Source organism: Pectinophora gossypiella, chromosome 21, assembly GCF_024362695.1.
Source record: "Pectinophora gossypiella chromosome 21, ilPecGoss1.1, whole genome shotgun sequence".
Lineage (NCBI taxonomy): Eukaryota > Metazoa > Arthropoda > Insecta > Lepidoptera > Gelechiidae > Pectinophora > Pectinophora gossypiella.
This window is the reverse complement of record NC_065424.1, coordinates 5,943,659-5,970,410: the sequence shown is the minus strand read 5'-3', so window position 1 is coordinate 5,970,410 and position 26,752 is coordinate 5,943,659. Positions and strand designations below refer to the sequence as shown.

Here is a 26,752-nt window from a genome sequence, read left to right as displayed (position 1 = left end):
GTAGGTATCGGTCGAAAATTTAAAGTGTTCGTTTACAGACAGAGTTACTTTCTTGTTTTAAGATATTAAATATATTATGGATTTACCTCAATGGTATATTCGGTCAAGTAGTTAATGCCATTTGCAGAATATAATAATAACTGTCATAAGGGGCCTCTACGTGTTGGCTTCGGCCCCACGCACGCCTTCCAAAAGTCCGGGTCTCCGTAGGCCCGAGATATGGAAACGACATACAAATAATAATAATGTTTATTGAATATCTACAATTTGTCACGTCAAAAAATTAAACGCAGATGAGATGACATAGGTAGCGTGCCCCACCTACCTATATTGCGTAATGCTAACATAAAAAGTTACAAAATACTGATGTCCTCCTCCTAATCTCGATCCTTAAGTATTAAATTACTACACAAACATTATACTCGTAACAACCTTAGAACATTATGTGGCGATTTCACAATCCCACATGAAAAATATGGAATTCCAAATCTGTCCTTTGTCTGGAATAACTGGAATTCCATTATACAACATGTGGGATTGCCAAATCGCCCTTAGGAAGGTCTAGGGGAGGGGGGGGGGGGGGATGTGGCGATTTCACAATCCCATATGAAAAATAATGGAATTCCAAATCTGTCCTTTGTCTGGAATACTTAATTGGAATTCCATTATACAACATGTGGGTTTGCAAATCGCCACAAATATATTGCCATAGCCGATACCGATCCCGCCGGCCGGAGTGACCGACGGTCTCTCATTCCGCACTTAACGCTATCGGCCCACTAGAGTCGATTAATCCCGTTAGACGTCGTCCCGAGCCGAGGTTTGTGCTCAACTGGGCACCCTCAGGCCTGGGGGGTTAAAATGACCACATCGAAGCAATTCATCTAAGAAAGCAATATATTGCAATTTGACATGATGTGGCCATTTTAATCCCCTTGTTGTCCTAAATTCTACCGGGTAAGAGCCCTCAGCGCTCTCCATTTGGCCGGCCAAGTAGTTAATACCGTCTCAGGCAAACCTACAAAAATCACGCCAAAAAAAACGTAACTCAAGCCTATTTCCCACCGGGGTAAGCAGAGACTATGGAGTTCCATTTGCTTCGATCCTGCCACACTTCTCTTGCTTCCTCCACATTCATCAATCGTTTCAAACACGCACGCCGGTCCAGAGTAGATCGTACTAAACCTTTTCTACGGACTTCTCCAATTTGGCCAATGTACAGTCATAAGCAATATCATGTACCCATTTCAGAACCTTGTCGCACTATCATATTTGACATTTAATGAGACTCACGGTTTAATTTGTCAGACAAGTTAATGTGACATGGTTTCAAAATGCATACATATTAGTACTTGTGACCGTACGTCCATTTAGGAGAGTGTACGTCAAAAAAATACAATAGAATATACAAGTTTACCTCGTTTTTATTCAAACATTAATTTGTACACTTAACAGCTCAGTGGCATCTAAAGCCCATAAACCTTGAAAAACTTTTTGACAACTTTCCTAATCCGTGTACAAACCGCTGAACCTATTTACGAACTTGTTTTTTGTTTTTCTGAGTGACAGGAGTATCAAATATCGCATCAAAGAGGTTAACCTTGTCGAGTAAAATGATAAAAAAGCTGATGACACCGCGAGTCTAAAATGCCTACAGATTTTGTAACTATGTCGCATAATGAAGGACTTTCAAGGTTATGTTCCTCAAAAACAATATAGATGGCGTTATAACAACCTCCGTGGTCCAGTGGTTGAACGTTGGGCTCACGATCCGAAGGTCCTAGGTTCGATTCCCGGTGGGGACATATCACAAAAATTACTTTGCGGTCCCTAGTTTGGTTAGGACATTACAGGCTGATCACCTGATTGTCCGAAAGTAAGATGATCCGTGCTTCGGAAGGCACGTTAAACCCTTGGTCCCGGTTACTACTTACTGATGTCAGGGGCCTTTGGCGGCTCAATAGTAACCCTGACACCAGGGTTAAGCCACACGATAGAAGATAAAGTTTAACCTTCTAATTTCATGGATAACAATAATATAACAATATTTTTTGCATGATATTTGGATCACATTATCTATAGAATTTTGGTACTCGTACTAATAAGAGAAGCCATATAGTATAATATTTCTATTCATACTACCCACCTTAAACTTATTATGGGCTCTAGTAATACTGGTAAGAATGTCAATGTCAAGACGAGAATATATAATATTTTGGAGAACTGGCACAATAAATTCATCGAGAATTATAATTTTATTCACGACTCATCGCCAGCGGGCAGTGTTAATCTCATTTGCCTATTTGATATTTAAAAGTTATTTTATTACTTGTTTTTATAAAAATACACTAACAAACCTTTATAGGCATCTTTTTTTGACGTGACTTATTGTAGATTTGCCGCAAAAGGCATTAACTATTTGCCCGGAATTTACAGGCATCCATCGAGGAGCTCGGTGGCGCAGCGGTTAGCGCGCTCGGTCTGCGATTGTTGAAGTAAAGCAACTTTCGCAAAGGCCGGTCATAGGAAGGGTGACCAAAAAAAAAAAGTTTTCATCTCGAGATCCTCCGTGCTTCGGAAGGCACATTAATCCGTTGGTCCCGGCTGCATTAGCAGTCGTTAATAACCATCAATCCGCACTGGGCCGCGTGGTGGTTTAAGGCTCGATCTCCCTATCCATCCGTAGGGAAGGCCCGTGCGCCAGCAGTGGGGACGTTAGTGGGCTGGTGATGATGATTATTCCTTATTCTATGTCTACACACACAAGTCTAACACGTAACACATAATAGTGGTGCTGATTCCAGTACACACCATCTACATACATACTCACGCTTATTTCCTACCGGAGTAAGCAGAGACTATGGAATTCCATTTACTATGAACCCGACACACTTATCTTGCTTCCTCCACATCAATCGTTTCATTCAAAAGTAACAGTTGTCAATCATCCGTTCCTGTCCTTTTGGGTGGATAAGAAAATGGGTATAACTTATAGTAACATTAGGAGGTGTCTGCACTACCTTGCCGACTGCTTCACAGCCAACCGCACGCGACCGCGTCGTGTGATAACCGCCTAAATGCTTTGATATAATTACATCGTCAACATGTTATTTGTAAAATAACGGTGCGTACTTATTCCGATTTAATTTTGAATGCCATGTTGTTAAGATACATACATACATAAACTCACGCCCGTAATCCCTAATGGGGTGGGCAGAGCCACAAGTAATCAAAGACAACTTGCAGCCACTGTTGATACGAAGTCCAAAGATGGATATGATGAACCTTATGTTGTTAAGATGGTTTGAATTAATGTCAAAGTCGTGATTCAAGTTGGCTGTATTTTAATTGAATCTTAGTTGCCAACTTAATGTGGCCGTGGTAACCCAGTTGGAAGAACGCTTGAATCTCACTGTAAGCTCGAATCTCTCACTGCAGGTTCGAATCCAGAACGGGCCTAAACCTATAATTTCCGAAGTCGTTGTTCGAATTCATGTTTGGATCATAATACCACTTGCTCAGCGCAGCGGTGAAGGAAAACATCTCGCGAGGAACCCCACATACCGGAGAAATGCGTTTCGGATGTATGTGCCCTAATCTGTATTGGGCTGGTTTTCCCTTCGCGGGTTAGAAGGTCAAACAGACAGTCGGTTCTGTATAAAACCGGACCTGTCAAATCTTCAGGTTAGGTATGCGGACCCTGTGATAAACGGGGTAATGCTAGAGAGATGAAGATATGAATAATTTTGTTGCCGTAATTTTTCTTAACCTGTTAAAAAGTATTGCGGACCGGAAACCGAAGTGATTGACCGAAATGAGGCGCGAGATTTACCAAATAAGAGTTAATGATGCGAAATCAATCAGGTAGGTAATGTGTGTATATTAGGTAATATGTAAATGTATGGATGTGGAGCAAACGCGTGACCAGACTATTTTAGGCTAGACTAGCGACATTGTGATGATGATGACTTAGATGCCAAATTAATTGGCCACTTATAAATAGTACAATAAATTGATGATAAGTACTTATTACATACTTACTAAAGCACGTGCGAGCCTCCTGCCGGCTTTGAGCGCCCGGCCCACCGCCCACCTCAAAAAAAAGAAAAATGTAATTTAATATTTTCATTCTTTCAACGGTTAGTAAGATACTCAAAAACAAAGATAAAGGATGCATATTTCTAATATCCATGAAATTAGAAGGTTAAACGAAGGAAAATATTTACAGCGGAGTGGGTGCATTCAGGGTATTAGTGACATAGTCAGATAAACTTTGAGGGATGATACAGACCTTGATTCTGATTTGATATCAAGTGGAATTCGCCATCGCTAAAGTACTATAGGTACATAGAATTGAAAATAATTTTAAAAACAAAAAAAATCATGAATTTTGCGACGGAAAATCCCACTTGTACTGACTCAGAATCATAAGCGGAATCATGTTCCTTAGTATATTCGTTACGATGTCACTAACACCTGTATTTACACTTCGGCACACGCCTCTGTTTACCCCTTCGGGGAAACAAGCGTGATGTTATGTTATAAAACTATATTTTACTTCAAAAAAGAGTTTTTTTACCGACTTCAAAAAAGGAGGAGGTTCTCAATTCGACCGTATATTTTTTTTTATAAATTATTTTCTCAAGGAGTCTTGTTTGTGCTATTCCAGGTGCGGTCCTAGCGGATCCTGTCCCAGAGAAGCCCGCGCAGGTCTCATCAATAGCTGCGCCTGAGTTGAAAACGCAAGACGTCTTCAGAGCCAAGCGATCCTACGACCGATGGCTGGATATTATTGCACGTAAGTGTTTAATAGCAATACTTAAGGTCGAGATTTCCAGATACAATAGTTGAACAATTAGGGTTTGGATTTTAAAAGGAAATTCGGTTCTTCGACTATGCTTAAAGCATCCACCGTGGTATAGCGATAGGAGTTTCGGGTTCAATTCCCGGTGGGGGCAGTGGTGCTGATTTCAGCAGACATCTTAACTTAATTTAGTTATAAGAATAAGAATAAAATAAATTTATTGTCAGTAACAATTTACATTTGCAATATGAACTAATCTGTCATTTCCTTATCCACCGAAAAGGAAGGAACAGATGATTGACAACTGAATTAGTGAATGAATCGAATAAAGAGTACCTATCTACGGGATTGGAACCCGGGACCTCCGGATAGTGAGCCCAACGCTCAACCACTGGACCTTTTTTTTGATGTAACTTATTGAGAATATGCCGCAAATTGCCGGACAAATGGGAAACGCTAAGGGCTCTTACTTGGTACAACATTTAAGACAATAGGCCTGAGGGTGCCCTGTTAGGCGCGAACCTCGGCTTATGGCGTCGTCTGAGAAGATAATGGTACTTACTAATTTCTGTAAACACCATTTAATTTTATTTAAAGTTTTATTGTCATTTTCTTATTCGCCGAAAAGGAAAGGGACAGGTAATCGACAAGCATAAAATTTATGGAACACACGTCAATTTTAAGCACAAATCTAAAACAACCGTTTAAAAATTTTACATTGGCCAATAACCCGACAGAATTATGTTGACAGCACACGTCAAACGGTTTGCATACCAGCGACATACCTTTTTGATTCGCCTGGGTGATTCATTTATTTACATATTCTTCCTAAAATTTAAAAGAGTTATCAATCATCCGTCCCTTTCCTGTTTGGCGGATAAGAAAATGACAGATATAACTTAAAGTAAAACTTGGAGGTATCTGCAGGAATCGGGACCAATATTTGAAATATTTAATCGACAGCGATGAGCGCTGAATGAGGGAAATGAACCACTGGACCACGGAAGCCATTACGGTGGCAAGAGGAACGTGGATCAAGTCATCTTTATCTAAACAGTCGCTATAGGTCCTTCGGTGCGTGTGTTGCAGTCATAGATTTATAACATGTTAACCTCATTGGCTGCAGTGAAGGGAAGTAATGTCTTTTAAATTATCCTTTCGACCTTCTTTCAACATCGCTGAGTCAAAAAGACGTATTCAAGATGTGCCTATTTGCCGAACAAACATCAGACGATCAATCAAATAGTCTACTCAAATGATACACTTTTACGAAACGTCAAAATGAAAGTATTCTTTGGAGTTTGTATGGACATACTGTCCTGTGACGTCATCAATATAAGCGGTCAAACGTCGTTTAAATAAAATTCGAAAATACTCGTAAGTCGAAAAGTTAAATGGGATTGATTTTTGATCATCTTAGACTGGCTTCATCACACATCATCATCATCATCGTTGCTTTTGATCTATGACCAGAATAGGTTGATTTATTCTGCTCTATAATGTAAAAAGAATAAACAATAAGCTCATAAGCAGCTGGGCTGGAGTGCCCCCGCCAACACCAGCAAAGCGAAGCGCATGGGCAGGGCACTACCTGCCTTTTCTCGAATTATAAAACACCAGTTTGTTATTTTTTGTTTCCATACCAGTTTGAATACGAGATAAACCAAATTCTCAGATATGTTGTATTTTGTCAGCAGTGAATTACAGTCATCAGCAATATAACCTAATGTACCCACTTTAGGACTCTGTCGCACTAACATATTTGACATTTAGTGAGACTTACAGTTCAATTTGTCAAAAAAGTTAATGTGACATGGTACCATAGTGTATACATATTAATGCTCGTGACCGTACATAAAAACATAATATATACGTCCCACTGCTGGTCACAGCCTCCCCTCAATCAACCGGACGGGGCATACTCCACCACGCTGCTCTACTGCGGGTTGTTGGAGGTGTTTTTACGGCTAATAGCAGGGATCCTACCTACATACATAAGTTTTCGCGTATTTCCCGTTAACACTTTCAAGGACAAAACGTCTATGGACGTTCCGATTCTAAGGTGTCATACTACCTATTATGAACCATCAATGCCCCATGGTCTCTGTCCGTGAAAGGGTTAAGGTAGACACAGACCACGGAATTCCACTTACTTACTACGAATCTGACGTACCACTGCCGCTTCTTCACTCTCATCAAAGACTTTAAAAAAAAATAGAATAGAATAGAAGTAGTTTATTACAAAAGGACGCCACACACAAAAAAAAGACAACATCATACCAAATTTCCACTAAAACAATTACAAAAAATCAAGACGGATGTTCGTCGAAATTATCATAAGGTGGTGGTGGACGTCCTGAGATAATAGGGCCTCACTCAGCACAAGTCGCGGCGTGAACCACGACGCTGATATTATGTGGACCCTGTTGGGTGACGCACGAACATCGTTTTCCATAAACGTAAAAGCATCGTATGCATCTACCTATTATTTATCCGACTGCGCCGAAGCAAAACGGTGGGTTATTCATTTTGGTGAGAAACCTTGCATGGACCGCGATCTTCATGTCATTAATTTATGATTTATTATCACTCAAGGCGTTTATAACATAATGTGTATAATAATTATTATGTTAATAAGGTATAATAACTTAACCTCAGTGGTATACTAGTGATGGGACCTTGACCATTAAACCAGAGGTCCCGAGTTCGATTCTCGATCGGATTTTGAATAAGCACGTAAGACATATTCTAGTTAAGTAGTTATGTCACACCAATTCAAGAGCCACGCTCTTGTCGGTGCAGCATTTTCCAAGCTACTTTTTTAGGGAAAAATAGGGCAGTGGTTTCCCTCTTGCCTTCCGCCCAACACACACCCCGGACACTTAATATAAAACACCTCGTTTTACACAGACACTACATATTGACGTTATCGTACACGCGCATCTGTGTGTGTAACGTCTGACGCCCATACGTTGGAAGACTAAATAAAGTAAGACCGAGCGGCGACAAGGTAAACCTAACTCGGCTGCTGGTGGTGAACGGAGTTGCCGGTCTATACGTAGTCCACGCTGCTCCACTAACAGTGGAGTTAAAAAGCCACATCGAAACAATTAATCTAAAAAGCAATATTGCTATTTGACATTTACGTGTATAAAACTAAGCAATGTCAAATAGCAATATTGCTTTTTGGATAAATGGCCTCAATGTGGCCTTTCTAGCCCCCCTGTGCTTAGCAGTGGGACGTATTGCGCTGTTTATGTACTTAAGAAGTTATGAAGATAATTAATATGATATATTGTTGTTCCTCAGAGTTTGGTCGTCGTGGCGCTGACGGCACTCCGTGGCAGCCCATCTCCGTCGACTTACCAGTCAGTAAGTATCTACACATACGTTAAGACGTATGTAGGTATGGCTAGACTTTTTGGTAAGTAGGTAAGCCTACTTACCAAAAATTTTGTTATTGGAGTTCAAAAATTACCGTATTATATTTCTATAGGTAATAGTCAACATATAAATACTTGGGAGGATTCTTGATCTGCGCGATTTCTCAACTAAAATTAAATGCAAAATGCTATTATACGGTTAAAAAAAATACCTGGTATCACTCTACCTATTATCGCTCTACCAAGTACCGCTCTACCAAGTACCGCTCTACCTAATATCGCTCTACCTATTATCTCTCTACCGAGTATCGCTCTGCCTAGTACCGCTCTACCTAACCGTTACGTTAAACCGTTGGTCCCGGTTACTACTTACTGATTTACTCGTATTAAGTACGTAGCGTTCATGAGTCATGTCAGGGGCCTATGGCGGCTCAATAATAACCCTGACACCAGGGTTGATGGGGTTGGTAATCCACCTCACAACCCACACGATAGAAGAAGAGTACCGCTCTACCTAGTATTGTTCTACCTAATATTGCTCTACCTATTATCACTCTACCTAGTATCACTCTACCTAATACCTAGTGTAGACTGCCCCGTCACAGGCCTGTTGTTATACATTTTTGTATCGGGTGAGAGCCATCAGCGCTCCCCATTTGTCCGATCAAGTAGTTAATGCTATCTGACAAAAAGTAGATATAAGTTTCGTAAAAAAAGTTATGTATCTGGCTATCTGCTAGTGGCGACTATACCTATCCTAGTGGTAGTCAGAGGTACATCCATCGCAAGATGAACTAAGTACCCACACGTCACCAAACTTGTTAGACCAACGTGATAGCTCTGATTACTACGGCCAGTCTTTTACTGTGCAAGTAATGTACAAGCTGTGCGTTTATGGAACTCGTTACCTGCTTCCATCAGAGTCGCTAACTCTCTTAGAGCTTCAAAAAAACCAGTTACGAGCTCATTTTGAATCCTTATGCGAATATTCGTAGGATGTTACTATTTACAATAAGATTCCCATTGACATTCAGAATTTGCCTTTCAACTGCTTTAAGACAGTAGTTAAACAAAAACTTTACAAAAAAGGTTATTATAAAGTTAGTGATTATTTAGAAGATATGAATGCATGGGATTAACTGTCTGAGAACTGATATTAGGCAGCTAAATTACTCAATTGTATATCAATATTTTATGTTTATTTTTATTTTTTTTAAAGAACGTCTAGGGCCCTGTGCCGAGGTTTTTCTTGCAGCTTCTTTTCCCCGGCTATACAGGTTGTGAGAAGCTGCAGTAGTTTTAGGCGGATGAGACGTTCGTTATGTAAAAATTCACGATTCAAAGTGTAACTATGTTACCTACTGAATAAAGATATTTTTGAATTTGAATTTGAATTATTATGTATGATGTATTTTATTATCATCATATCCATCTTTGGACTTCGTATCAACAGTGGCTGCAAGTTGTCTTTGATTACTTGTGGCTCTGCCCACCCCATTAGGGATTACGGGCGTGAGTTTATGTATGTATGTATGTATGTATTTTATTTGTTTCAATACCTGTTGTATGTGTGTGTTTAGTCTATTATTTATTATTATAGTTTCCTTAGATTTATGGTTAGGTGTATTTTTAGTAAATACTTATGTATTATAATATATTGAGTATTTATTATATCGTAGGTATAGAGAATTAATTATATTAACTTTAGTTTTACTTTAGGTATTTATTTTCATCCCGCATCCAAGTTGTTTTTAATGTTTGTTTCCTTTTTAATGGTTGCCTGGAAGAAATTGTTCTAGAGCAATAAGGCCGCCCAAATTGTACTGTATTCATGTGTTATGTCTGATTGTGGAAATTTAGTTCTGTGCAATAAAGTAGATTTGATTTGATAGCTGGTGAGCCGTTTCGCCGCGAGCTAACTGTTAGTGAAAACTCCACTTAAGATAAATTAATAAATTATAGTTGAATGTATTAAGTAATAAAATATGCATATTTTTCTCAATGTTTACTTAAATTATGAATATTTCTATCAACGATGACGTTAATCAAATATGGTAAATGACGGTTATTTGTTTCGATTGACGTGTGACCTTTTCACGTAAAATTGTCTTCCATTCATGGCAGCTAACCAATAAGGCCTTGTATAATGGATTTAACGAACCGCGACATGGGAATATCGGCTGCAAGGTTGACCTTACTTCACAAGCCCACTTAAATCCTAGGTGTAGGTACGTACACCCATCGCAAGATGAACTAAGTACCCACGCCTCACCGAGCTTTCTGTTCTTCTTCTTCATCAACCCTGGTGTCAGGGTCACTATTGAGCCGCCAAAGGCCCCTAAAATGGCTCATGTAACGACTACTTACTTACATCAGTAAGTAGTAACCGGGACCAACAGTTTAACGTGCCTTCCGAAGCATCACAGCAGCGGATCATCTTACTTTTGGACAATCAGGTGATCAGCCTGTAATGTCCTGACAAAACTAGGGACCGCAAAGTATTTTTTGTGATATCTCTCCGCCGGGAATCGAACCCAGGGCCTCCGGATCGTGAGCTCAACGCTCAACCATTGGACCACGGAGGTCGTCGGAGCTTTCTATTAGACCAACGTGATAGGTAGTGAGCCGTCGCCGTCTGTAACGGATGGTCAGAAATTCATTGAGGATAAAAATAAATAGATACAGAATCTAATCTAATCTAGCCTACAAGATCCTCCAAGATTCCTCTTTCCATTTTTCGCGGTCCTGTGCCTCCGGCCAGTCCCTCCGGCAAGCGTCCAAGTCGTCACGCCATCTCTTTCGAGGTCTACCACGACGCCTGTACCCGTCATGTCGAATGAGGCACTCAATGCGTGACGATCCGTGCCCACCGCTCAGGGTGCATGCGACAAACATCTTCGGCCCAATCCCATTTTAGTCTGGCGGGTTTTTGTCCTACATCAGCGATTCCCGTTTTCGAGCGCAGTGGTCCCGTTTTTGAGATACAGAATATTGTGTACTAAGGCTGGCGCACATCAATATGGCGGACCGCCCTGCATTACATCGTACGGTCACGAGCATTAATATGTATACACTTTGGTAGGTACCATATCACATTAACTTTTTTGACAAATTAAACTGTAAGTTTCACTATATGTCAAATATGTTAGTGCGACAGAGTCCTAAAGTGGGTACATTATATTGCTCATGACTTGTACACGCTTGTTGCAAAACAAAAACCGCGAGACGTCCTTCGTAGCACGTATTCTACTGCATTTATTTTACGGACTAATGCGAAATTGAAAACGCGAGATAATATGTCACTGACATGTTATTGTGACAAAAATGGTAATCACTGACCATTGACCATCAATATAAAGTTACAAGACAGGTTTTTTATAGTGACGTAATCTGTTGCGCGCGAGGGACAGATGCTGGTGAAACGTGGGTTAAATTCACGGTCGCCATCATAAAACGACACGGACCTCTGCGGCCATGTTGCGAAATGTATTATGGGTCTATGGTAGAGGTGAAGTTTAAACCGGGAGAGAACTTCTCGCGCTCTCCATCTGTCCGGCCAAGTAGTTACGGTGAAAACGGAAAGTTTAAGCGAACCAAATAGAAATGATCGTAATTTTGAGGACCTAGCTAAATAAATAAATACAATAAATACAATTTTATTTTAAGTTACAACCGTAATTTTCTTATCCGCCCATAGGAAAGGGACGGATGCTTGACAATTGTTAATTTTAACATACATACTTAAACTCACGCCCTTCATCCCTAATGGGGTGGGCAGAGCCACAAGTGATCAAAGACAACTTGCAGCCACTGTTGTTGTTGTTAATTTTAAACTGAATGTATAACCCGGGCGCGGGCGTCTCGCTATATGCAACCCGTTCGACGTGTGCTGTTAACTTAATTCTGTCGGGTTATTGTCTAATATAAAATTTCGGAAGGGTTTTTTTTAATTTCTGCCTAAAATTGACGTGTATTCCATAAATATGCCTGTCGATTACCCGTCCCTTTCCTTTTCGGCGGATAAGAAAATGACAGGTATAACTTAATATTAGATAGCGTCTACAGGAATAGCGGCAATGTACAATAATAATTTTGCAAATAATAATAGTGGGACGTATGTGTATAGGCTGTTTATGTTATGTTATTTATTTTTTCAGCGGACAAAGATGGCAAGTCTTCGTCACTGCCAGTGCTGGTGCTGCCTATTCCTGTACCTGTGCCGGACCCGAAATTGAATCAAGGTAATTAATATACTTAAATTATGTACTTTACGTAAACAAAATGCTGCGCGGGTTTGCATAAGTCTGCTCATAATTGGGTAACCTTTAAGTAGCTTAATTGTTGAATGTTCTAAATAAAATAAATAAAAATACTTCTTAGCCCGATGGTCGGATGACATTGTGAGGTACTTACGCCAGAAAGCAATGAATAAGACTTGCAGGACTAGAAAGGATGGCTTGAAAGAGAGGAGGCCTATACACAGCAGTGGGTGGATACAGGTAATATCTATTATTCAGTGCTGAGCTGTTCCCTAGAATGTTACCATCTTGGGAACGTTCTCGGCAATAAAAAGGCACAAAAGTAATGTAAAAAAAGCTTTAAATTATTACCTAACCTTTAGGCAGATAAGATCAAACAATTTGAAAAAGAAAAGTAGTCAGTGTCCTTACTATGAAAGAAATAAACTTTTATTACAAAGGGACACCACAGTAACAAATATAAAACAAATATATAACTAACATATAGCAGTAACTAACATATATATATATATATATATATATATATATATATATATATATATATATATATAATATGCTCTTATTAGGTACGTAGTTTAGACATTTGCGCTGAAAAGTATCGGCGTCCGAAGGACGTAATATACGATCCCGACGACCCGATTACCCTAGCCATAGAGGCAGCCAATCAGCTCGCGACACCAAACACTTCAGGACCCCGATACCGACCCCGCCGGCGTGGTCGACGATTTCCCTCATTCAGCGCTTATCGCTATCGACCCACTAGGGTCGATTAATTCTTTCAAATATTTTTCCTCTCAGACGACGCCCTGAGCCGAGGTTCGCGCCCAACTGGGCACCCTCAGGCCTGTTGTCTTAAACGTTGTACCGGGTGAGAGCCTTCAGCGCTCCCCATTTGTCCGGCCAAGTAGTTAATGCCATCTGCGGCAAATCTACAATAAGTCACGTCAAAAAAAAAAAAGACATTTGCGAAAGGCTTTAACCAATAGACGCAGAGGTCTGAGGGGTTATCAACGCCACATTAAAGCAATTCATCTAAAAAGTAAATATTGCAATTTGACATTTGCGCGCATACGAAAGTATATGCGCAATACCAACAAATGTCAAACAGAAATATTGCAAATCAGTGCTTTTCACTAAACGTCAAAACACGAAATGACTTTGGAATTTGTATGAAATACGCACACTGTGACGTCATAGAAAAACGTGATAAAATCACGGACTTATTATTAAAATCAACTGATATAAGTAAGTTCAATAGAAAAAATGTTTAGATAACGTGATTACATTTTAAGTCGTTATTTTTATATAACGAACGTCTCATCCGCCTAAAACTATCTCACAACCTGTATAGTCGGGGAAAAGAAGCTGCAAGAAAAACCTCGGCAAAGGGCCCTAGAAGTTCTTTAAAAATAAACATAAAATATTGTTGTACAATTTAGTAATTTGGCTGTCTAATATCAGTTCCCAGACAGTTATTTCCATGCATTCATATCTTCTAGATTAGCATTAATAAGAATTTCATAATTTATCTTTGACCTATTACTCAAACAATTCGTAACAAAATAAATTAACCATGTTGCGCGGCACAATTTGTTTATTCTGCTTGATTAGTTTAACTATTTGTTTTATTATTTATTTGCAGAATGTGAAGCTAACAAACGCAGAGGCGAAACTGATAGATACCGTGAAGACAGGTATAGAGAGGAGAATAGATACCGCCAAGACAAAGACAGATACACTAGCGACAGAAACAAACACCGCGGAGATTCTGACAGATACCGCGGGGATACTGACAGATACCGTGGGGATTCCGATAGATACCGCGGGGATTCTGATAGATACCGCGGGGATAGTGACAGATTCCGCGGGGATAGTGACAGATACCGCGGGGATGGTGAGAGATACCGCGTCGATACTGACAGATACCGTGAAGACAGAAACAGATATCGCGGTGAAAGTGACAAATATCGAGGAGATACAGGAAGATACGGCGTCAATGAATTCATCAGCAGGACTAGGGGTGGCTACGCCGCGGAGGAAAGATATGAGCAACGAAGCAGCGGTAGGTCTTTCTCGTAGTTTACACTATTTTCATTTTCTCCGTTGCATAAGTACCTATGGTCAACGATACAGTTCATCATAATAATGTGATGGATACATCACAGGACTTCAGAAGCCAAAATAATAATGTAAACCTGAGCCAACGCGCCGAATTCTTATTATGAAGTCAACAGAATTTTTCAATTCATAAATAAAAAGTCTATTCTGAAATAATGATTACAATTCTACATAAAACTGAAAATTCTAACAGCGGGTACGACGCGAAAGAATTGTGGTCTAGCTGGCGCGCGCGGCTCCTGCGGCGTTCACCCTTAAACCTATTTACCATTTCTTTTTTTTCTAATATTTAATAAGGCTTTAAACACCCAGAGTGATCATGCCTGCTTCATAGACGCTTTCGCGTATCCCATAGGCAACGGATTGGTCAACCAGATAATATAAACTAAATCCTGTTCATGATAGTGGCCCTGCCAACCAGCAATTGACTGCTCCATTGCCAAGGGAAATTACACTATGAGAGCGAAGAACGCTTCTCACATCTCATCCGGGCCTGAACAATAAAACTTAAAACCTGTTCTACTTCAACAGTATCAACAGACTACCTGATCGAGCTATTCAGAGCACAACAACCAACAGCGCCAGAACTGCCTCCAGCGCTAATAGACTACGCTCCAGAGATCACAGAACCTCGGGCGCTTCACCAGGGCTCAGGGTCTTCATCAGACCAGCGCAAATACCTCCCGCCAGCGCGTGAAGCGCTCCCTTCACCTCCGAAGTTTGACAAGTCCATCAAGCTGCAAGGTTTCCTGACTGTGCCACGTGCTGATTATACTGAGCCTTACACTGCTTGGTGAGTACAATGATAATTATAATGAGTTACGTGTGTGTGTGTGTGTCTGTGCGTGCGTGCGTGCGTGTGCGCGTTCGTGTGTGTTTAATAATAAATGTTTCTTTCTTTCTTACTTACAATAGAGATTGAGTTTGAGCAGGCTGAAAAAAAAAACACTTTTTTCTCGTGGCTTGTTTGCTCTGGATGGGCTTAGAAGGCATTCGCCACTTGACCGAAATTTTATCTTCTTTATTTCAGGTATGACGCGACAAGCGGCGCAGCTCGCGTGGAGTACCACGAGGGTGGAGCGATGAGCGTCCGCACCGTCTCATCTGATGGACGGGTCAAGAGATCTGTGGTAAGCTTACTACTGTTTTTTTAACGTGTGGGTTGTGAGGTGGAATACCAGCCTCAGCAGCCACAACAGCTTACTACTTAATAACAATCTAAGTACAAAAAAGAAGCCTAAAGCTACTTTTTATGATAAAGTTATGTCTGAATTAGTTTTTTAGTATCTTGAGCTTAACGCATAATCGTAACGGCAAAATACGGTGTAGCAACAGCCCCCAAAATGCCCATGTAAACATTATACATAGAGTTACTACCGTAGATTGAACATCAGGGCTCAAAAAGTGGGACGCAAAGTTACTGTTAATATAGCGAAATTAACAGTACTTTACCTCAGTGCGCGATTGGGCGCCGAACTGGCAACACGTGGAAGTGCGTGGTAAAAACTTGCAAAAATAGAAGCTCAAAGAGAAAAAAAGAAGGATGGAACATCATATTTCTAATAAGTAATGACATTGTGCATGTTATCATAGTATAAAAAAACTTTCCATACCCTCCAAAATTATTTTTTTTTGTTTAAAATACACTAAAATAAGTACTCCCAGTCAATCCGGGTCGCAGTATAACCGAACCGCGTTACGAAGCTCCACGCGCTAATATACGTAATAAACTGATGCGTACCTTCTTAATTTGACACGATTTTATTAAATGAATGAATAGCTAAACAAGCGCTAAGTTTTTGCCGCATTTTTGTATCAAGCGCTGTATCTACGGTAGTGAGAGAGAGAGAGAACGTTTATTCAAACAAAATAGTAGTGGTAAATCAATGACATCATAGGCAAATATGACGACGCTACGGTCACGAGTACTAATATGTATACACTGTGAAACTATGTCATATTAACTTTTTTGACAAATGAAACCGTAAGTCTCATTAAATGTCAAATATGATAGTGCGACAGGGTTCTAAAGTGGGTACCTGATATTGCTCATGACGGTACATTATGATGACGGTTTCTGTACAGATGCACACGGACCGAACTACTGAGCAAGACATCCGAGTCTGTGGTGTGACGTCACCAGCGCGCATGAAGGCGGAGGACCGCGCGCCGCCCGGACTGCCCGACACTGAGGGATTTGAGTTCGCTGGTAAGTACAATTTGGTAAGAGAGAGAGATAATGTTTATTCAACAAATTGTGACACATTACACACAAAGTGTTATAAACAGAGTAAAAAAAAAACAAAATATCATTAAACAATTTCTAAAACTCAGTACATAATATGGTACAGCAGTGAATAGGACACGAACTCAGCATTGTGTCTATTTCCGGAGAAACACGCTGTTTTTCAGTCGCTCCTTAATTTTCCGTCTGTTGGATCCCGCGAAGCTGACATGACTCATAGCGCAAATAAGCAAATTAGGTACCTATCAGATAGAGTTACATATATGTATAAGTAAACAAAATATATATATAAACATATTATATATTAGGTATACATAAACATAATGCTATAATGCAAATAAATATTAATAGAGAATAGGTAATAACACTGCAACAGCACAATTATAACAATAGAGATACTTAATACGTAAGGTGAAGATCTTGTTGTTTGCAGCAAGACAGGCAAACAGGCATAACCTGAAGAAGAAGATGACTGATAAACTTACTTACCTATAACAATGTAATATAATAATTTGGACTGTTGTTGTTATGTAACATAGTATAACTTTAGTATAAAAACTTTTGTCAATCTATCAAAAACAGTTACATGTAACACGTTGGTTATCCTTTATAAATACTTACTTAAATAAAATAAATAGAAAAAAGATTTCTTTTTAATATTCTATGTACTGGGGGGTTAAAAAGGTCACATCGAAGCAATTCATCTAAAAAGCAATAAGTATTGCCGTTTGTCATTTGATTGCATAGTGAACTTACTGACGGAAAATTCTACTTGATATCAACTCATAATCATGGTCTGAATAATCTCCTAAAGTTTTCGTAACGCTATCACTAACACTCTGTACCTACAATAACCACAATATTGTTAATCATTGCAGGATACAGAGAGGAGTTCGGTGGTCGCGTGGAAGTATGGCGCAAGGAGGTGTCAGGTCGCGCGGGGGAGCTGGGCGCGGCGCGGGGGGAGTCACTCACCTTCAGACACGAACTATTCGTCAGCAGGAAGAGTGAAGAGTTCAGCGTACCACTCAAGTGAGTATATCTCCAACTATGTCCCGGCACTCCACCATCACCATCATAGTTTAAGAGCCACATTTTGTCGGTGTAGCATTCTCCATGCCACTTTTTGAGGAAAAAAATTGTGCAGTGGTTTCCCTCTTGCCTTCCGCAGTAGGTACTCTGTCTGATGTGAGTGGAATGGCGCCCAGAGTAGTCTACTTCAAAGCCGTCCTGTCCTCCGCCTCTGAATAGTGCTGACAGTTACTGCACATTCTCAGGTTCTAGGTTACAGTCCCTGTGACTTGCTTTCTCCGTCCTGCATTGCCGTATCGATGGCTCCCATCTCCGCTTCTGCAAGCTTCACCCAGATGCTCCATACCTACAAAAATTGCATTCTGACCGTGTGCCGCTTAACGCGCAAGCGCCAGCGAGACACAGTCCGCGTGCGCCCCTGGTGGCTTCCGGTCATTTAGAGTGTCCGGAGAGTGTCCGTTCTAGTATCTATAGTGCTATAGTGTATAGTGTAAATAGTATCTATAGCTTTTATTCTATGGCACTAGACCAGTTTTAAATGAGCAGGGAACTTACCAACATACCTAAGTTGATTACGTGCATTTTTAACGGGGCGTATGCGTGGTAGCTACCTACCTATACTTAATTAAAATAATAACGTCATCATCAGCCCATTAACGTCCCCACTGCTGGCGCACGGGCCTTCCCTATGGATGGATAGGGAGATCGGGCCTTAAAACATCACGCGGGCCCAGTGCGGATTGATGGTTATTAACGACTGCTAATGCAGCCGGGACCAACGGCTTAACGTACCTTCCGAAGCACGAAGGAGCTCGAGATGAAAACTTTTTTTGTGGTCACCCATCCTATGACCGGCCTTTGCGAAAGTTGCTTAACTTCAACAATCGCAGACCGAGCGCGTTTACCGCTGCGCCACCGACCTCCTCAACCGAAAATAATAACGTAGAACATGAAAATTACCTTATTAATTAATTCCTTGATGTTTCGTACGCGTTACAGCAACAATGCCAACAACGTCACAGAAGGTCACGGAATGATAGGCGAGGCGAGTAATTTATTGTTATTTTGAGGATGTAACTACCCTCACTTCACTTATTTATTGGAAATCGACACACAACACATTTTCCACAACATGTCCGACGATAAACCATGAGATTTTGATTTTATTTATCACTGGATTCCACGCTGTTTTTGATATTCATAAAGTAAACAACTATTTTCAGAAAAATAACCGCGAACGTAATTTTGCAGTTTTGACACACAGGAATAAAACAATGTTGCCAACATCAAGGAGTTAACTTACAGTATAGCCAATATGAAAAGTAAGGATGCGTTCTCTTCTTCCTTATTTAAATTGTTGTCACAAAGTACTTTTGACGCTTGATTTAGTTAACTCGTTGAACTTCAACTAACGAACTTCACTTGACGACGATGTCGGAAAGAATCGGCGTCGTCCGATATCGGCCGATGTCTCCGGTGACACATGTCGCTCGACAAATTCCGCCTTGTGGTAACGAGACTACGTCATAGAATAAACAATAATAGAAGGGACAGTCGAGGTTGGAGCGAGTTTCATTTAGGTACGGGCGGATCCAGGGGGTCATGACCCCCTCCCTGGGCGACAGGTTCGGTCATGGGTGGCCACTGCAATTTTATCTAATTCTCTACGGAGATAGATTGTCTGCGACCTGGTGACCCTCCCTGACATAAAAGCTGGATCCGCTCCTGGATACCTCACTCCCACCACCACTGTAAGCTGAAAGCCGTTAAGGAATAAAGAAGCGCGAACTTCGCGCCGCGAAGACTGTCTGTCCCACAGTAAAAACGAGATTTCTGTATGGAGTGACCGGTCTGTATTTGCTTAAGTATTTAATCTATGAAGCTCACTGTGATTCCTTCTTTATCCAGGTACAAAGTAGCAATCGACAGCTCAGTCCTGGGCAAGGATTCTGACGGCTACGAGCATATCTACTCCCAGGTGCAGGAGGAGACTCACAGGCCCGGCACCTTCGACTTCCCAGGTACAAATCTTTCTTCTATCGTGTAGGTTGTGAAGCGTTTCACCAACCTCATCAACCCTGGTGTCAAGTGTTATTATTGAGCCGTCAAAAGCTCCTGGCTCATCTAACGACTGCTCACTTACATCAATAAGTGGAACGGCCTAACGAGCCTTCCGAAGCACGGATCATCTTACTTTATATTACAGACAATCAGCAGTCTGTAATATCACCATCACAAAGTGATTTTTCTGTACCCGTAACCTCCGGATCGACCAGCTCGACCATTACAGACAGCGATATGGTCATACGGCTCACCGCTTATCATGTTGGTCTAACAGAAATCTCGATGAGCTGTGGGTACTTTAAATTCATCTTGCGATGGATGTGCCTCTGACTACCTCAATTAGATTTAGTCGTGAGCTTTACCATCCCCCTAGCATTATCCCGTTTTTCCCAGGGTCCGCTTACCTAACCTGAAGATTTGACAGGTCCGGGTTTTTACAGAAGCGACTGCCTGTCTGACCTTCCAACCCGCGAAGGAAAAACCAGCCCAATGCAGGTTAGGTCACAAATCTCCGAAAATGCATTTCTCGGAATTAATGTGGGTTTCCTCGCGATGTCTTCCTTCACTGCAGAGCACGTGATAATAATTTATGATCCAAACATGAAGTCGAAAACAAATTCGACAATCATTGGTTTAGGCTTGTGCTGGATTCGAACCTGCGACCTTAATGTGAGAGGCAAGCGTTGTACCAGCTGGGCTACCACAGCTTAGTCGCTTATGTTATTATTATTATTTCAGAGAGGGACTGTGATAAGAAGGAGGAGTTGGACGCAAACAATGTGGTGCACATGGCGCGGCTGGAGCCACTGAGAGAGTTCACGCTGCCGCATCGAGACGAGCACCATGACGTAGAGTTTGATAAGTACGTACAGGGTTGATGGGCTCGGTCATTGACTCCACTTATCGCCAGCTATGTTTAAGCCTTATGTAATAGGGAGTGGGCCTATTGCCAAGTTATCTAACCTAATCTAGCCTACAAGATCCCACTGCTGGGCAAAGGCCTCCCCTTCCTCTTTCCATCCTTTGGCCAAGTTATATCAATTATTATTTATAGCACCATGACGTAGAGTTTGATAAGTACGTACAGGGTTGATGAGCTCGGTCATTGACCCCACTCATCGCCAGCTATGTTTAAGTCCTAAGTAATAGGGGGCGAGCCTATTGCCATGTTATATCAATTATTACTTATCCATTGTTTAAAAATAAATAACAAAGGTGAATTCGGTGATGTAGAGCTCGCGTCGGGATTCAAACCTGTGAGCAAAGAGGGCCTTTTATCAAAAACAATGTCTATCCTTACTCTATCCAAAGCTGATCTTTCAAAGGCGGACGAAGAAAAAGAATCAAACTGTTTCATAAAACACGATGTTCGCCTTCTCTTTTATTTGTTCCTTCTTGGTCTTTCCCTTCCTTTCTTCCTTTCCATGGCGTTATTAGCAAGGTAGGTATTTGCTTTTACTTCATTTAATCACATATCGACCTATTACAACAATAATCTTGCTTCTTCTGTTTCCAATCACATTTTAAGATTGCTGTCTTACATGACAAATCATCACAATTTCAGCTTCGTTAAAGAGTTCGAGCGTAATTACGACGACAAAGAAGCAGCCCTGCGCAAGACCTTGCTGATAGAGTCTTCCCGTTTCATAGCCTCGTGCAACCGTCAGAGCGCCACCTTCGAGTTGGGAGTCAACTTCTTGACTGACAGACTTGATGCGGAAATCGAGGTATACTTCTTTTGGCGTGACTCACATCTAACGTTAACTCGAAACCTCCTTCACGCGACTCGGTCTCAGCTTCTTCTTTTATCGTGTGGGTTGTGAGGTGGATTACCAACCCCATCAACCCTGGGGGTTAATAGTAACCCTGACAACTTGACACCAAGGTTGATGAGGTCGGTTAGTGATCTCACAATCCTCACGAGAGACGAAGTTAATGCGACAGGGTTCTAAATCTATATGTGCATTCTTGTTGCATAGGTTCTGCTGGGTGCGTTCTTTGACGATGGGTCAGATAAGGGTGGGCTGACCTTTCCTGTCGGTGAAGGTCGACTGAGGTCTGCGGAGGAGAAGCTGCCGAAGGAGTTCGATTGGAGGCCGCGCGGTGGCGTCACCCCTGTTAAATGTGAGTGGTTTAATGATGTTTTTATAGGTTTTTTTTTCGGGGAACTGTCACACTGTTACAGTCATAGAATAAGGAATAACACTACGTATAGAACGGCAACTAAGACTGAACTGGTTTACCTCATCGCCCCTCGGTTTTAATTTAGTCTTCAATCGCATGGGCGTCAGACATCACACACACAGATTCGCGTGTACAGTCATGAGCAATATAATGTACCCACTTTAGGACTATGTCGCACTAACATATTTGACATTTAGTGAGTCTTATAGTTCAATTTGTCAAAAAAAATAATGTGACATGGTACCAAAGTGTATACATATTAATGCTCGTGACCGTACGAGTACGATAAAGTCAATGCGTAATGTCACGTGTGTGAAAACGAGGTTTTTTGTATGAAGCGTCCGTTTTGTACGTAGTATTATATATTATTCCCTATTCTATGCTATCAACAAAGTTAAGTGTATAGAGTATTCTGTTGAAATTGTATCTGAGCCTGTACCCTCATACAGTCCAGGGTATAACCTGTCAGTCGTGCTGGGCGTTCGCGGTCATCGGCTCCGTGGAGGGAGCGCTCTTCATCAAGACCAGCAAACTGCTGGAGCTGTCAGAACAGTGCCTCGTCGACTGCGCGCACTCGTCAGTATACCCTCTCTCTATAACTTATTTATTTGCTTATTAACATCAACTCACATTCCCGAGAAACGTGTTCTGGAGGTATGAGACCTAACCTAACCTGTACTAGGATTACCCTCAAAGAGAAAATTTAAATCGAAAAAAAATTCTGACTCGGATGGGTCTTGAACCCGCAGCCTTGTCAAGCCGGGACGAGCGTGTGAACATTACACCACCGGGTCTTCCTCCTGTCCACGCGAAATTCTTTCGAACTATGTATCGTCATTAAGCCGAAGCCGGCGCCGGCGCCATCTGTCTATAATATTGAGTACTAATATAACTTTTAGACAAGTATACAGTGGCCTCGATTCCTGCAGACACCGCCTAATTTTATTTTAAGTTATATCCGTCATTTTCATATCCGTCGAAAAGGAAAGGGACGGATGATTCACAGCTCTTAATTTTCGGAAGAATGAGTAAATTAATGAATAACCCGGGCGAATCAAAAGGTACGTCGCTGGTATGCAATCCGTTTGACGTGCTGTCTACTTAACTGTGTCGGGTTAATGACGGATGTAAAATTTTTAGACGGTTGGTTTAGATTTGTGCTTAAAATTGACGTGTGTTCCATAAATTTTATGCTTGTCGATTACCCGTCCCTTTCCTTTTCGGCGGATAAGAAAATGAGAGATATAACTTAAAATAAAATGAGATGGTATTTACAGGAATTAGCACCAATTACATGTTAAAGATGACACATTAGCTATGTTGTAATTGTGTAGTGGTGAAGCCGCAGAGAGGGAGCGTTAAAATGGAAACGTTACTTCACACGGATCACATGGATTTATTTTGATTGATAACACAAAGACCTTGTATAGTCTTTGAACAGAAAATCAATGTGCCATGTCGAGTGTAGTTGACAAAAGAGAGAGCGAGGAAGGTCATTTCACATTGACAGATTGACATTACCTGTCAGTGTTGCATAACGTAAAAATATGACAAGCTATTTCTAAATGATTTGTGTTTTTATAATACTTAGCCGTGTTTAGGGAAGCGGACCGAGAATCGAGCTAACGCTAGGGAGATGATGATTAACAGGACAACCAATATACCTAATAGATCTCAAAGTCAGAAGGACAAGTAAAGGCGCACTTTGTGAACTCTGGCTCCTCTTCTTCTATGTAAACCATCTTTCCTTCTTCCATAGTGTTATTATGTGTATGTATAATTATTTAGTTATGTATAATAGTCATATATATATATATATAAAATTTTATATATTTATGTATAATATAAATATGTAGTTAAATGTACTTATTTTATGTAGGTTGTTCTTTTAATTCTTTATTTTGTTAGAATGCACTAACCCGCTATTATTATACTTGTACAAAATTTTCCTGTACCCAAAGGTTGCCTGGAAGAAATTGCTGCATGAGCAATAAGGCCGCCTGTTGTGCTTTTCTGTATATGCTGGCCTTATCTCTGTATTTTGTGTCCATTGTGCTCAATAAAGTATTTTATCTATCTATCTCCTTTCCTCCCAGTCACGGAGCCCACGGGTGTAACGGCACTTGGCCCAGCCATGCGTTCAACTACATCAAGGACAAGGGAATACCGGCGCGTGACGAGTACACTGCCTACAAGGGAGAGGTAAGTTGCAATAGTAGTAAAGTGATTCTCGTGATATATCCCCCCCCCCCCCCCCAAACGGGGTTCGAACCCGGGGCCTCCGGATCGTGAGTCAACTCTCAAATGCTGAACCACGGAGGTTGTTAGAAGTTAGAACTGAGTGAGTTTAGCCATTTTTACTAAAATCACGTTAAGCCGTTGGCTCCAGTTACTACTTACTGATGTAACTACGATGTTACATGAGCCTTGTCAGGAGCCAGTCCCTTACCGGGATCCGAACCCGGGGCCTCCGGATCGTGAATTAACACTTAAATACTGAACCACGGAGGCCGTTATAACTGAGTAAACGTTTAGTTATTTTTACTAAAATCACGTTAAGCCGTTGCTTCGGTTACTACTTACTGATGTAACTACGAAGTTACATGAGTCTTGTCAGGAACCAGTCCCCCACCTTACTGGATTCGAATCCGGGCTCTCCAGATCGTGAGTTAACACTCAAACGCTGAACCACAGAGGTCATTAGAACTGAGTACTTAATCGTTTAGTTATTTTTACTAAAATCACTTTAAGCCGTTGGCTCCGGTAGTAACCATGAGTCTTGTTAGGGGTCTTTGGCGGCTCAATAATAACCTGAACAACAGGGTTTGATGTCTTGGTTATCCACCTCACAACCCATACGATAGAAGAAGACTAAAATTATAGTACTTTTTCAGGTGCTGAAATGCAGGGAGAAGGAAATCCCACCAGTGACACACATCAGCGGCTTCGTGGACGTTCCGCCCAACAGTATCAACGCTCTCAAGGTACATAATCTCAACACAATACAACCCAATTGGGGTAGTCAGAGATAACAACACAGCACAGCATCACGCTTGTATCCCTGACGGGGTAGGCTGAGGTGTATACTCACGAGAGGGCCATTTGCCATTAACGTGTGCGTCAAGCTAGCGGCCTCAAAAAAAAAATGGGCACGAAAAAATAATTTGACCATAAGTACCAAAAATTAGTATTCTTATTGAAAAAAATAGTACCTGTTGTAAAAAAATTAGTACCATCACGGTTCTGGATTTATAGCCATGTTTTATTGCACTTGCTAGCTTGACGGTGAGCGAAATTTGGCGAGAGTTAACGACAAGGTCTTTCGCTTTGATTTAAACGCCAAAAAATAGTACCGAAATAGTACTCACCCTCTGCAAAATACCGAAATTAATACTTCAACGGTTCCAAAGTTATAAAGGCAGTTCTTTGATCCCGCTGGCTTGACGTTTTGAAAATACCTATTATCTGGGGAACGCTTGCATACTTCAGTATGTAACTAATGTCAATAAACTGGTATGAAATAGTACTCCCTACCATCATAATTTTGATCCGATTCTCTTTGTAGAAATATGTTAAAAAATCATCATAACCGGGCACAAATCCTGAAAACCATGTGATATCAATTATTTATAGCCCAAACATGAATTCAAACTCTAGAATCCAGTAGTGTAGAGTATTAGTCGGGATGCGTACAGTCATTAGCAATATCATGTACCCACTTTAGAACCCTGTCGCACTATCATAATTGACATTTAATGAGACTGACATTTAATTTGTCCAAAAAGTTAAAGTGATATGGTTTCAAAGTGTATACATATTGTATACTCTTGACCGTACCCCTTCTTTCTTCTTTCCGTCTTCTTCTTACGATACTTCATTTTATATATATTTTTTAAATAATATTTATTTAACAGGTATCGATCCGGCGATTCGCCCCCACCGTGGTGGTCGTGGACGCTAAGCCTAAGTCCTTCTACTTGTACAAGAAAGGTGTCCTACAAGACGACCGCTGGTAAGCTTTTTCTTTACAATTTAACGAACTGTTACATATATTGGTCGCCAAAGGATATTATCGGGGTACCAAACTGAGCATTGTACTCCGTTAGCCACAAGTTGGCAGTGTGACTAGGGATCGACGATCCAACGGTGTCATATTAGTAGCTGTATACATGCGTCGCGCTGTACAAACTTCGTTAGCGCGTTCTAGGACTGCAGTGAAAGCTGCGCCATCTGTTGGTTATGGGCAGAACTAGCTGGTCAACTAGTTGGGTCCGCCACATCACTGAGTGTGTGTGTATATATGTAAATATTTTTACAGCGTGAAGGGCCCAAAGAAGCGATTGAACCACGCCGTGCTGGCGGTTGGTTGGGGCGAACTTCGCAACGCGCCGCACTTCATTCTAAAGAACCAGTGGACCGCCAACTGGGGGGACGGGGGGTACATTAAAGTACACGCCCCTAGCAACACTTGCGGGCACCTGACGACGCCAAACTTCGCGCGCCTGCGCAAAGCTGACATCGATCGTCTGCCCGGCGGCGGCGAATCCCGCGCCGCTCCCGTTGACGACGATTACGAAGATGAAGATGAGCGGTAGTTCTTAGTTCTAGAAGTCATGTGAGTCAACTTGGGACCTTGAGATGACAACAGGCTAGTTTCCAACTA

General features: G+C 41.2%; 1 protein-coding gene across 1 annotated transcript in view; it reads left to right on the top strand.

Moving 5' to 3' along the window:
• LOC126376492 (uncharacterized) overlaps positions 1 to 26,717 on the top strand; it is a 34,230-nt gene extending 7,513 nt beyond the window's left edge. The window contains exons 2-18 of the mRNA XM_050023916.1: positions 4,670 to 4,798; positions 8,114 to 8,176; positions 12,345 to 12,428; positions 14,089 to 14,508; positions 15,096 to 15,357; positions 15,595 to 15,694; positions 16,650 to 16,773; positions 17,688 to 17,841; positions 19,750 to 19,862; positions 20,644 to 20,767; positions 21,470 to 21,632; positions 21,885 to 22,029; positions 22,539 to 22,665; positions 24,186 to 24,291; positions 24,984 to 25,073; positions 26,004 to 26,101; positions 26,408 to 26,717. Of these exons, the coding sequence (XP_049879873.1) occupies positions 4,670 to 4,798; positions 8,114 to 8,176; positions 12,345 to 12,428; positions 14,089 to 14,508; positions 15,096 to 15,357; positions 15,595 to 15,694; positions 16,650 to 16,773; positions 17,688 to 17,841; positions 19,750 to 19,862; positions 20,644 to 20,767; positions 21,470 to 21,632; positions 21,885 to 22,029; positions 22,539 to 22,665; positions 24,186 to 24,291; positions 24,984 to 25,073; positions 26,004 to 26,101; positions 26,408 to 26,684 (2,579 nt within the window). The 3' untranslated portion in view covers positions 26,685 to 26,717. The remainder of the gene's footprint in view (positions 1 to 4,669; positions 4,799 to 8,113; positions 8,177 to 12,344; positions 12,429 to 14,088; positions 14,509 to 15,095; positions 15,358 to 15,594; positions 15,695 to 16,649; positions 16,774 to 17,687; positions 17,842 to 19,749; positions 19,863 to 20,643; positions 20,768 to 21,469; positions 21,633 to 21,884; positions 22,030 to 22,538; positions 22,666 to 24,185; positions 24,292 to 24,983; positions 25,074 to 26,003; positions 26,102 to 26,407) is intronic.
• Positions 26,718 to 26,752: the final 35 nt, after the last annotated feature.